Below are 14,206 nucleotides of genomic sequence, written 5' to 3' on the forward strand. Positions count from 1 at the left end.
AGGAAGAAACTTTTACTTTGTTAAGCCAATCAGTATGCCCACTTGTTTGTTACAGCTGCTAGCATTTTTTATAGTCTAATATTCCATTTCTGAAACGTCTTTTGTGTTAATTTCCAGATTTAAAAACCAGCTTCACTTATGTAGTGAAGCTGGTTCATTTTCCTAATCTATCTGCTCTTAGTTACTATACCTATAAACATAGTCAAAAATGTATTTAAAATGAGCTCACATTTTCAACTTGAGACATATCAATACATATATCTGGCGATTGTGCTAAACACTAGTAGTTACTAAAAAGAAAACACCTTATAGCACAAACAGAAAAGAAAATTCGTCCTTCATTTGTGTAAAAGATCCATAAAATGTCTTATTGAATATAGTGAAATATTTATCTATGTTACCCAAAGTGTATGAGTATTTCTTGTGCTGCTAGTATTTTTAAAACAATGTTGTCAGTTGGACTAATTAGAGCACAGACATGGGATGTGTGTGACCTGTAACACTCCATTGTTCTTTCAGACAAAAAAATATAATGAAATATAATGTCTTCCTCCCACTGGAGAGTAATGAAGAACAAAACTAATTTGTTGGACTAAGAATTAATTAGACACATCAGATTCAATTGTACCTATTACTGTGAAAGTTTGCAATTGTTCCACGTATTATTACCAACTATGTAAGGTAAGCGTGAAATAGGCAAATGATTAAAGAAACAATAGGTATATTACTAAGCAAGATTACTGAGAATTTTAAGTCAATGTAATTTTGTTATATGACATGCTGTTTGATGCTTATATATATAAATGTATTTGGTTGTATTTGTGTGTGTGTAATTGAAAACATATAAAATTATGGATATTTTGATGTAAAAGTCACCTTACCAGTGGAGACAGCAAATAAAAGAACAATACTACTTTTAAGTCTGTGTAAGGCTATTTATTATATTTATACAAATTTTAATTAAAGGTCCCTTAATGTAACTTTTTGGAATAAAAACTAAGCTGAGAAGGAATAGATGAAACAGTGCACTGTCTGGCATAAGACAAATCTAAAATTATCAGCCATAAATTACATCAAATGCCAATACATGATTTAATTAAAGCAAAGGAGAAATGAAGAGCTTGAGTCACTTCAAGCGCTGCTTCCAGTACTGAATAGACAATAGGGAAAGCATAAATTGAAAGAGAAAAGGAGATTAGCCATCACTAAATCACTTTTCAACTAAGGAATAACAGTTGTGTAGATAAGGTTATCAGACAAGATGTTAAGGTAGATATGCAGGGGTAATTAAAGAAACAATTAAAGGCTTCTTCAGTACAACAGTAGATATTAAAAAGAAATAAATCTCTCGAGGACAAATAGCCTTTTCCAGGTTAAATTGTGCTTGTGTGTGTGTGTGTGTGTGTGTGTGTTTATTTCAAGTAGTACAATTCTATTTTCTATAATTATGTCTTGGATATTGTGTATTCTAACTACATGAAAAGGAGATAGAAATATGACTTATTAGATTATTTTTTATTTCATAGAAAAGTTTGAAAAGTATGATACATAAACAAATTAAAAGGTACTCATTATCCACTTGATCACTCAGTCTTTTTAAAATAATACAAGTTAAGCAAAACTTTCCATTTGATTTAAAATAACCTTAGTTAACATTATTATTTTAAGTTACCATACAATTGTTTATTCTTAACTGTCACGACATGAACTTGGGGAAATGGTATTACCGCAATTTTTACTTGCCTCCAAATACAATAAATCCCCCAAATATTGTGAAGCAAATAGGTAGCTACTACAAACCAAAATCAAAACCAAAACAAACCAACTTTTCCATACTTGAAAATTATATTTATTACCAAAGATGACAGAAAAGAAAAAGAAAACATGAAAGGAAAATATAGACATTTGGTAATCCTACTGATCTTTGATTTAGAAAAATTACATTCAATCTTCTTCATATATATGCTAGAAGGGCAGTGAAAAAAAAAAAAAAAGCTTTGTTTACCTATCTAGGAGCTCTCATAGAAAGCTATACCTTTCAAACATGTTTCATATTTTTTAAGTGAAAAATTACTGCCTTATTTCTAAATAACAAAAATATTCTAAATATTATTTAGAAAATATGTAGAAATAATATGTAGAAATAAGAATAAGTTCATCTATATCTGTTAAATCCTTTTGGGTGTACCTGTATTTCTTTCTTATTCCAATTTATTTTAGAAAATCTCAGAAGGGCAAGATTATAGGTTTCCCTCAGGTTAAGAAATTAATTCAGTTTGTATGACTAATTAAGAAAGGGAAGGCAATTTAAAGAAAAGTTAATACTATAACTTTTTAAATGTTTTTAATATATAAAAGAAAGAATACTTGGAGAATCTAAAAAATTTTAACATGACGACTGAATATTAAATCTCTTCATTATACAATAAATACATTGTAAAAAGAAACAATTTCCCAGAATTTGGTAGTATGTTCTATGTGCATATTTTAGAAAATAAACAGAAAAGAATGCAAATGGCAATTGGCTTGTATGAAACTCTGGACAAGTATTTTTAAAATATATAAACTCTAGGAAGAATATTTAAAAAGATAAAGACACCGACAAACAAATAAAATCAGGGTAAACTGAAGGGATTTGCCTTTTGAAAGAATAAAACCACTCAAGAAAAAAAAAAATCTGCATTTATGAGGCTTTCTACCCCCTTAGAGAGCTCAATCCACGCAGCACTAGGGAGCCAGAACTCAAGCTGAAAATCTCAGTCTTATTTCTAGGAGGTGTCAGAAGATAGCCTTCAGAGCTGCCAGTGTGACAAAAAATTAAGGGAGAAACCACGTGAAAGAGGAAGAGACAGGAGAGTGATGTTCTCAAATCTGTGTATAAATTGTCCCTCACTACTAGTGTGAACCCTGAATTGTGCATGCAGAAGGATGATTTCAAGGATCTGGTGAAACTCAAAAGGTAAAAGCCTGCAAAGACTGAGCAGACTCTCTCACTGCAGAGAAGATTGTGTTTGAAGTTTAAATTCCATCAAGTTAGGCAGACCAGATAAATATATTAGGCTTTTCACTGAAAGTCCACGAGCACTATGCCTTAGAAGTAAAAATTAAACTGAGGTTTTGCCTGAAGAATATTGTCAAAACGTAAATAGTCCATACTAACAATATGTAAAAACCAAGCCACCACAAGATCAAGATGATCAGCCAGTAACATAACTGCTTCTAAGGAAAAAAACACAACATTCTTCAGAAGATCACAAAATTGTATAGTATGTTTTCTGCAATGTCCAGTATATAGTAAAAAATTACCAGGCATGCAAAAACAAGCACAACAATAATAACAACCACAATAGCAAAAATGAGGAAAAGATAACCCAAGATCAAGAGGAATAGTAATCAATAGAAACAGACCATGAGATGACACGGATGTTGAAATTAGGAGGAAAGGACTTTCAAGCAGCTATTACAATATGTTCATTAATTTAAAATAATAGAGTCCTAATGAATGAACACATGGGGAATTTCAGAGGGAAATGAAAAATGTAAAAGAGAACAAATGGAATTTGTATTATATAAACTGAATAATTCACTGGATACTTCCACTTCTGCCCATGAAGGAATAAAAGGAATGAGACATGCAATCCCACCATAAACAAGGAAAACCTAGGCAAAATATGTGAAACAAAAGGACAGAACTATGAGAAAAAAGGAAATAAAAAAGGGGAATATCTTACGATATTCATATTTTTCTGTCTGGAGACAGTTTCTGAAACGTGATGCAATGAAGGGGAGTCCAAAAATGGCTGAATAGCATTACTGAGTTAAAGAGACAGTAAAACTCAGGCAGACTCAGGGACTGAATTTAAGGAACAGACTATCAGATAAAGATGGGTAATATAAAATATTTTTTCTTAGTTTTAATTTATTTGAAAGATAGTTGATTGTTTAGAGCAAAATCAATAATAATACTTTCATTTGTGTATTGGTTTTTATTACATGTGCAGGAGTAAAAGGTAAAACAATAGCAAAAAGCTTGAAAGGGAGGAAAATGGAATTATATTTTCTAAGATCCATATAGCATAGGCTAATCCTAGAGTAATCATTACAAAAATAAGTATACTTAATGATTCAACAGTGAACATAAAATATTATACAGGGAGTCATTTTATTCATCCAAAAGAAATCAGTAAATTAGGAAAATAGGAACAAAGTCAGATAAAAAAAATAAATAGCAGAAGGGTAATTCTAAGCTCCAAAACATCAATGATCACATTAAAGATAATAAACACTCCAATTAAAAGGCAAAGATTGTCGTATTGGATAAAAAATAAGGCCTAACAATATGCAACTTAAATAATAGAAATGTGCATTAAATACAAAGACATAGGAGTTAAAATAAAAGGATAAAAAAAATCACAAAACGCAAACACTTACACGGGGGTACTAACATCAGACAGAGTAAGTTCCAAGAGAAAGAATCTTATGAGGAAATAAAGTGAGGCATTTCGTAATGAAAAAGCATAAGTTCATTAAGAAGCTATAACACTCTTAAAATATACTCAGTTAAAACAAGAGTAGCAAAATACATGAAACAAAAACTTATAAACAAAAAGGAGAAATATACAAATCTATAATTATAATAAATTGCCAGGCGCTTTTCTTATTAATTAAAAGAATGCATTAACAGAAAATAAGTAAGGACTTGAACAATACTACCAACTGATTTGACCTGACATTTATTGAACATTCCATTTCAAGATAGAAAAATAAAAATGAACATAGTTTTTAAATGCACAAGGCACACTCGCTAAAACGAAATTCTGGGCCATAAAATAAGTCTCCATATTTAAAAAGCTAAATTCATGTAAAATACACTCTCTGACCTCAGTGGAATTAAATTAGAAATCAGCAACAAAAAGCTATATGGAAAATACCAAAACATTTGGAAATTTAATAGCACATTTCCAAATAACTTCTGCAAAACCCAAAAATTTTTAGGGAAAGTGAAAAGTGTTTTCAACTTTAAGATAAATGGAAACATAACACATCAAATTTGTAAGATTCAGCTGAAGAAGTGCTTAGAGGGAAATTTATAACTTTAAATATTCGTATTAGAAAAGAAGAGAGGTCCAAATCATTGATATAAGTTTCTATCTTAAGAAGCAACATAAAAGTAAGCAGAAGAAAAAAATATCAGAAATCGCTTAATTAGAAAACAAATAAATAAAACTAACAAAGCCAAATTTGTATGCTGAAAGGATTAATAAAATTGATAAATCCTTATCAAGATTAAAGTTGGAGAGAGGGAAGAGAGAGAGAGGGTAGGGGGCAACGAAAAAGAAGAGAGAGAGAGAGAGAGAGAGCATCAATCCACAGTACTTATGAATAAAAGAGATGGCATTACTACTCATCCTGCAAACATTACAATTAAAGGGATTACAAATAAGGAGATACTGCAAATAAACATGTGATAATAAATTCAACAATTTAGATGGATTAGACAAATTCATTGGTGGGCAAACACCAAAAATCCATTTACCACAACCAACAGAGAAGAAAAAAATATCTGAATAAATGTAACTTCATAACAATAAAAATAATTCACAAAGAAAACTCTAGGCACAGATATCATCATTGAATTCTAGAACTATTTAAGGAAGAAATAGGACCAGGCCTACCAAGACTCCTACAGAATGTAGAAGAGGAAGGAATACTTCCCAATCCATTAAAGCTAGCCTCCCTGATTCCAAAACCTGACAAAGACATGAAAAGAAAACTACCAATCAATATCCCTCATGAACATAGATGCAAAATTCTTTACTAAATGTTAGCAAATCAGATCCAGTAGTATCTGTAAAAAGCATAATATATCCTGACCAAGTGGGATTTATCCCAAGAATGCCAGGTTTATTTACCTTTGAAACCATAGAATTTATCATATTAACACAAATAAGGAGAAAGAAAATAGATGATTATCTGAATACACTCAGAAAAAGTATTTTGCAACTATTAAAATAAGTGAGTGAAGTTAGTAAGGCCATAAGATAAAAGGGCAATACATAAAATTAAATTTATATATAACATAAAGTAGTTGAAAAAGGGAATTTTATAAATCCACTTATAATAGTGTAAAAAACATTAAATACTCAGGAAAAACTTTAACAAAACATATGTTAAGGCCATATGCTGAAAACTACAAAATATTGTTGAGAAAAATAAAGATAAATAATGGAGAGGTACATCAAGTTCCCACAGAGAAAGACTGACTATGAAAATGTTTAATCTTTCCAATTTGATGTATAGATTCACTGTATTTTTAAACATAAATATAATTTTTCCAACATAATTTTGTAGAAAAAAATTTTCCAAATTTTTTTTCCAACATAATTTTGTAGAAACTGACATGCTGATTTGAAAAGTATATGGAAAAGCAAAAGGTCTGGAATAGCCAAAAAAATTTTGGAGAAGAAAATGATGCAGTATTCACATTACCTGATTTCAGGACTTTCTATGAGCTATTAGTAATCAAGACACTGTGGTTTGGCATATGGATAGACATATAAACAAATGGAATAATACAGGGAATCCAGGAATGGATCCATGCATATATAGTTAACTGGAGAAAGGAAAGTTTTTTCAGTGAAAGATACCTATGTATTTTGATTTTACATATGGAAATAAATAAGCCTCAACCCTCAAATCACATGCAATTACTTTAAGATGAATTATAGACCTATGCATAAAAGCTAAAACTATAAAGCTTCTGGAAGAAAACATCTTTGCTATCTAGATGTAGGACATAGTTTCTTAGAAAGTACTAAACATGAAAGAAAAATTTGATAAATTATAGATCATGTAAATTGAAAACTTTTGCTCATCAAAAGACACTATCAAGAAAAGGACTAAGAAAGCCATAAATTGGGAGAAAATATTTGTGATACAATCTATGACAGATAATTTATATTGAAAATGTACAAATAACTCCTCTTAGTAACAAGAGACAAATGACACCATTTTGAAAAAGGCAAAGACTTGGAAATTTTACAAAAGAAAATATGTGAATGGCCAATAAGCACATGTGAAGTTGCTCAACATCATTAGTCATCAAAGAAAATTGAAGTTAAAGTGACAATGAGGGACTCTTACACTCACTGAAATGGCTAAAATGACAGATGGCAACATTAAATGGCAGTGAAGATGTAGAAAAACTGGAAGTCATATTCTTTCCCAAGAGAGTATAAAATTATACAATTTGAAAAAATATTTAGAGTTTCTTATAAAGTCAAACTACATCAGTGCTGTTACCCAGAAATTCCACTTCTAGGTAATTCTCCAAAAGAAATAAAAACATATGTCCTCAAAAAAACTTCTTACACATTCTCTCAAGAGAAAAGCAGAGAAACAAAATATGATACATTCACATGATTGAATACTTCTCAGAAATAAAACATATGAATTGCATAATACATCTATGGGAGAATCTCAAAACATTATGTTTAGTGAAAGAAGCCAGACACAAAATATTATATTCTGTATGATTCCATTTATATATATTTCAAGAAAAGTCAAACATAATCCATGGTGATAGGAAGCAATTTTCTGTAATGATGATAGTAGATTGAATAGGGATTTCTTCTTTGGGATAGTTTATTTGGATTACTAGTTTCTTTTGGCCTGTTTCTGGTTAATTTTTGACATTTTTCTGGCTAAGAGGAGGTATACAGATTTGAAACATAATGCGCCTTCTTCAGTAACTGCCTCATTTCCTATTGTATTTCAAAGGCATCAAAATTACAAATGAAACTATAGATTAAAAATAATTTTCAAACCAACTTTCAGCATGTAAACTCTTAAAGATTATGATTTTAAGAAGTTTGTGGAAATCCTAAGAGCATAAGCAATTGCTAAACATTTTGGTAGAAGCTCTAGTCAGTTTATTTGCCTATATGATGTGCGCATCTTATTACTCATTATTTACTGTATATCCACTGTTGGGACGTAGATTCAGAAAAATAATCTACTTTGTTACCAGTTGGCTGATTCTAAAACACATACCATATGGATTGGTACTCACCAATTACTATTGGCTGTGGCTCACTTTTTACTCCAACTCCTGCACTGGTACTAGCTGCAACCTCTACCCGGTATTGAATACCTGGGAATAATCCACCAATTATTACAGATCGAATGGCTGCATCCACAGTTTTGTTGACGTGGAATCGTGTTTCATTCCCCAGACACCAGATCTATAGAAATGTAAAGTGAATACCAAAAGAATATAAAATTATTTTTTTCTGGTAATTAGTTCATTACAATTGATTAAATCTTTTAGTAGAGACCAATCTATTTTCTAGTCTTATAGAAGTATTTGTTAATGACATTTTCTAAAGCCTAATTTCTGCTGTTTATATATACACGTATGTATGTATATATATATATATATGTGTGTGTATGTGTGTGTGTGTATTAAAGAACAACAAAAGAAGCTAAAACTATGCAGCGTTCCTTTATATTTTACAATCAACACTGAAAGCTCATAGTACAATAATTCCCTCAACACCTCTGCAAGGTCTGGAAAGTGGTCCTTGATTGCAAATGGCATTTAGGTATGGATTAAAACACACAAATTCCTCTGCTTAATTTATTTATCAAGATTTATTAGGCAAAGAATTATTAAAAATATGGTGATTATGAGTTGTAGTATCCAAAGTATATAGGTGCATATCTAAGTAATTTATATTTCATTTAAGAAATTATTAACTTACACAGAAGTGGTTAACAAGATTAATTGACTAAAGTTACAGGTATTGACTGAGATAAAATTAAAGCCAATATTTACACTGACAGTAATAAATCTTAATATTGATCAAAACATATCTATACATACATACATACACATGCATGAGAACAGTGGTGGGAAGTGTTTAAACACTGATGTGAGGGACGCTAGGCTTGTACTTCCAATAAGAATCAAATTTTTTAAGTCATACATTCTTTTAGGATACGGAAATCTGTTACTGTAAAATGTGTTATAAAAAATTCTACTGTGTGTACTTATTTGTATTTCTATTATACAGTATTTATAATCTACATGGGGACATATAAGTAGGAACACACATTGCTTGTTTCTGAAAGAGGTAAGTTCCTGAAACTTTTTCTTTAAAAGAATACCTTTGAATTGCAGATGTCTTTTATTTAGTCTATGAAACCTAAGTTACTAGTGAAGGATTATTTAGCCCTTACCAAAATATACACATTTTTACCAAAATAGGACAATCTCATATGAGTGAGAAAATTTACAACTTATGAAAAATTATCATGTTGTGAAAAAAAATCAATTTTTAAATAAATAGAAGTTGAAGGTATTTAGTCCTAGATGATATAAAAGTAAAATCCTAAACTCATTAAAAAACACACACACTCCAGGGTAGATAATGTTTTGCTTTTAAAACAATGTGTCCTAACACTTATAAAATTTCTGATTTTATATAATTATGCTATTGTAAAAGCACTTACTCTTATTTTCTTATTCACATTTCTTTATAATGTGATGGGAATAATTTTAAAATAAATTCTTATGAAATTTAGTCCATTTGCTTCAGTAACTTAACCAGTAACTTAGGAAAATTCTGCTTTAACTTTCACATTTTTTCCTAGAAGTAACAATGTTTTGAGTAAAATTATTCAGCTTAATTTCACATACCAACTATGAATTTCTGGGGTGAGGTGGGGTGTCTAGTTTTCTTTTCTAATAGATCTACTTAGTATGTTATTATCAGATTTCTATAAAAATTTATTAATAGCAAAAAAGCATAGTTTTGAATTTTTACAAGATTTAATGAGGTGTTTTACTCTCCCATGTGGTCTAATCACATCAGAATTAATCAGAACGTTATTTCTCAAAGTTAGACAACTTGTGATTCTTAAGTGATGTCGCTCAAATGATGGCGAAGAAACAACGAATATATACTGTTTCCAAATAGCAACAAATTCATCAGTTGAAAAATAAGAGTTTTTCAAAATGTGTTTTTTCAATGGCTCCCTTTTTTCAAGTGAAAAGGTTTTACAGAACCTTTTACCAATAACTCGGTAAAAGCAGAATTTACAGTGGGAGGTGGTACTGCCCACCCTCTTATCTCCATCTCAACTTTTTAAACCCCTGAAGCATCTTTTTTATGAGAATACAGTTTAAAAACAGCTGTTCTAAGTTCCATTACACAGAAATCTAATAACAAAGATAAAGGCACTTCCTAGGATAGGGCTTCACTATCTACCCTGTACCCTGTCTCTCTAAATCCCTGAGGTTCTGCAATCACATTATTAAAACAAACAAACAACAACAACACTGCATTCTTATGGTTTACTTGTCCAACTGAGTTTGTGTTATCTGTGACCTTGGAATTAGGTTATATGCATCCTATGCATTTGCTTCTTTACCTGTCACACAAAGATATAAAATATTACTTTACACTCAAACTCAATAAGAGGGCCACTAGAAATGTTCCCCCTCCACGTGACCCTGAGACTTCTCTGGGAACTTTTACCTGTGAACTTTCCTTCTTCATCCAGGCCTTACCTTGTATTCTTGGATAATTCCATTCTGATGATCAGGAGGAGGAGGATCCCAGGAAACACTAATACTTGTGCTATTGTGGCTTCCGACAGTCAGCACAGTGACAGATTGTGGAGGGGCACTTGGGGCTGCAGAGGAAGTGATTAGAATAAACACAAACTGTTAAGTCTTGGTGTACATGAATGCTGCTTACAGAATATGAATATAAAGACAAAATGCAAGAAGGTCTGGTTTCCAGTAGTTCTGAATTAACAGTGACAGTTAAAAAAAAAATCCTTTATATATAATGGATAGATCAAAGCAAATACAACAGCTATGGTAATATGTCCTCAACAATAAATTTAACAGCTAACATTCAAATGAATGTTTCCTATGTGCCCAGAACTGAGGTAAGAGTAAGATTTAATTCTCATAATAACCTCAGGAAATAAAAACAACTCTTATCTCAGTTTTACAGATGAGGAAACTGAAGATTTAGCTAAGTCAAACAATGAGGGAGAATTTGAACCTAGGTATGTCTGATTGATTCTAGAACTTTGATTCTTTTGACTCTAATAGGCTCGCTTTTTAAAAAACAAACAAACAAACAAAAAACAACAACAACAAAAAAACACTGCTATCAAAAATGTTCTGAGAGGATGCATTCCAAAATTTTATGTCATTATCTCTGAGTGGTAGCATTACTGACAATCTTTTTGTTTTGTTCTGGTTTGCGTTTAATACATAAAAACAGAAACACAGCTATAAATTTCACCAATGCAGAAAAAAGACACTTCTGTTTTCATATTGAGAAAAATAATTAACTGTTATAAATTGACCCATAATTTAAGATTTAAAACTTATTTTATATTGATGAGCAAGGAACTCTGAAGATATAAATGAAAACAGTTCATGTTGGATTAAATGTGAAATGGACAGATTTTAATTTCCTACAATTCTCTTCCTTTATGGTTTTTCCTATAACTAATTATAATCATACTGAGAAAAGATGAACAAGAAAAAAAATCATGATTTTGGACTGTAGCATCTCCTATCCAGTATATTTGAGAGCTAAATCATACTAGTTTGGCCAGAAAACTAATCAATTCTCAGTATATCTCTGAATTTAAACCAAAAGTTGAAAAAACAAATCAAAGTACTAACAGTTAAAGCAAAATTCAGATAATTTTGTCATACAAAAGAATTTTTACATATAAAAGATCAATGCTTTCACAACTACACAACTTAGTTCTTTGAAAACGTGTACACTTCAAACATAAAAGATATTTTAAAAGACTATCAATAGGGGCTTCCCTGGTGGCGCAGTGGTTAAGAGTCCACCTGCCAATGCAGGGCACCCGGGTTCGAGCCCTGGTCCAGGAGGATCCCACATGCCGCGGAACAACTAAGCCCGTGCGCCACAACTGCTGAGCCTGCGCTCTGGAGCCCGTGAGCCACAATTACTGAGGCCAAGTGCCACAACTGCTGAAGCCCACGTGCCTGGAGCCCGTGCTCCAAAACAAAGAGAAGCCACCGCAATGAGAAGCCCACACGCCGCAACGAAGAGTAGCCCCTGCTCGCCACAACCAGAGAAAAGCCTATGTGCAGCAACAAAGACCCAACACAGCCAAAAAAAAAAAAAAAAAGCCTATCACTAAAGTTTCCCACGTTTGATAAATCTGTCACAACATATTTCACTAAGGTATAGTCATCTTTGCATTGAGTGTAAGACACACACAGACACGCTACCACCATACTGCTCTTTATCACTCCTCTGTGTGATAACATTGCTCCAAAATGTGGCACAATGACATCAATCCAACTATTTGCCTGCCAGTTTTGTAGTTATTAAGTAGACTTCATTGAAAAGTAACATTTTGGAGAACTGGTTTCTCATTTGCCTTACCGCTGGCTTGGCGAGAACACCGTGCCTATTTCCTGACCTGTCAATTATTACACAGATGTGAAAGAACCCACTCATTGCTCCCAGACAAGCCCAGCTGAGTTCCATTTGTTCCCTTCAGAAGGCCACAGAAAGTGGAAATGAACGTATACCGAAGGGTGCCAAATGTCTAGTCCAGAGGCAAAGTCTAACTGCAGTGAAACTGATTTTTGGAAATATGCTTCAAATGTAGCATTCTGTATTAAATTTACCCACCACACTCATTAGTGCTACACATTATCCACATAAAGTAAAATTTAATGGGGGATGAAGATCCTATTATTAATTTTTTTTCTTTACAAATCTTAAAGGTAGACTAATGATGCCTTTAAAAATATGCACTTCTGCTCATGTCAGTATATCACACTGTAAACCAATATGAAGATAACATTTCTCTGTGTTGCTTATTATAAGATACGTATAATTTAAAAGCTCTTTGGTCAAACATGTACATCTATGTTAGCATGAACAACCTACACACATTTTCTTAAGGCTGCTCTTATATTGATTTATATGAAATATGTTTTTGTACATAAAATTAGTACGAAAGCAGAAAAGGGGGAATTTATTATAGTTGGTATCTGATTTTTTGTACTTTGATGATAGCATTCATTATAAACCTCTAGTTTAAGGAAGGAGACACTAGAAAATGGACTGGTTGAGACCAACATTAATTTCATGTCCATCGCAGACTGACTTTAAAAGTATCTGCAGGTAAGAAAAGTTACCAAGGGAAGAGGGAGAGGGAACGTCCCTAAGAAGAATGCTGCTGCAAACATGCAAGGGGCTTTCCGGATTAGAAATTATGAATCAGACTGGCAGAGCCCATAGGGAAGGAGGCTTATGAAAGGAAATGTCATGCTTTACCCTACCCAAAAAAAGAGAGACAAAGAACAGCCTGTGCACTTGGGTTTCCATTAGCCTGTCCTTTAATGAAGCCAAATGAGCTAAATCCATGTGTAAAAAAAAAATAGGAAAACATTATAATCCAATTCCAGTGCACTGAAAAACAAGAGTTGAAGCGAATGTTTCCTTAAGGAAAATTCAAACTACTTGAATGTCATTTTTTGAGTTGTTAGATTCTATGAAATTCTCAGAATAAAAGGAGAAAATGATACTTCCTGGATTCACTTTTAGAATCTCTTTTGCTACCCTTCTAAGGAAGATGATAAACTAGAACTTCAACAGAAATTGATTTCATTATAGTTTAAGTTTGGTTTATGTTAGAAATCTGGACACTGACCTTCTTCAGTAGTACGAACTGTTTTAGATTCACTGTCCATTCCTTGGAACTCATTAAAATATGGTCGAACTTTAATTTCATAAGTCACCCCCTTTTTCAGATTGACTAAGACAGCACTTCGCTCAGTCGGGACTTTAGCATCTAAATTCTGCCACGTTGATGTAGCCTGCAGGCCTGAAGTCTGACGGTACATCACTCGGTAGCCTTGAATAAACTGGGGTTGGCGATCAACCTGAAAAACAAAGCAAAAAACTTTTGAAACCAAATGGAAGTGTCTGAGTGATGCCATGGCTTTCTAATTCATCTCCCTGCTTCTAATATCCTTTTCCAGTTCTGAGTTCACGTTGCTCCTAAGTTGTTATTTCCAAAATGAAGAGTGGAACAACATTCTCTCCTGTTAAAAATACTTCATAGTAGCTAAGATACTCAATTAATTCAAATTCTTTGGATTAGCACAAAAGCCTGTCAAGGC

The 14,206-nt window shown here is 32.2% G+C and overlaps 1 protein-coding gene across 8 annotated transcripts in view; it reads right to left on the reverse strand.

Moving 5' to 3' along the window:
* ROBO2 (roundabout guidance receptor 2) overlaps nucleotides 1–14,206 on the reverse strand; it is a 572,703-nt gene that overhangs the window by 62,052 nt on the left and 496,445 nt on the right. For all 8 annotated transcript variants that reach the window (XM_059921372.1, XM_059921368.1, XM_059921371.1 and 5 more), the window contains exons 15-17: nucleotides 13,735–13,966; nucleotides 10,574–10,698; nucleotides 8,072–8,243 (exon numbers count right to left, since the gene is read on the reverse strand). In XM_059921372.1, coding sequence (XP_059777355.1) covers nucleotides 8,072–8,243; nucleotides 10,574–10,698; nucleotides 13,735–13,966 — 529 coding nt within the window. The remainder of the gene's footprint in view (nucleotides 1–8,071; nucleotides 8,244–10,573; nucleotides 10,699–13,734; nucleotides 13,967–14,206) is intronic.

The sequence above is a fragment of the Balaenoptera ricei genome, chromosome 4 (genome assembly GCF_028023285.1).
Source record: "Balaenoptera ricei isolate mBalRic1 chromosome 4, mBalRic1.hap2, whole genome shotgun sequence".
Classification (NCBI taxonomy): Eukaryota; Metazoa; Chordata; class Mammalia; order Artiodactyla; family Balaenopteridae; genus Balaenoptera; species Balaenoptera ricei.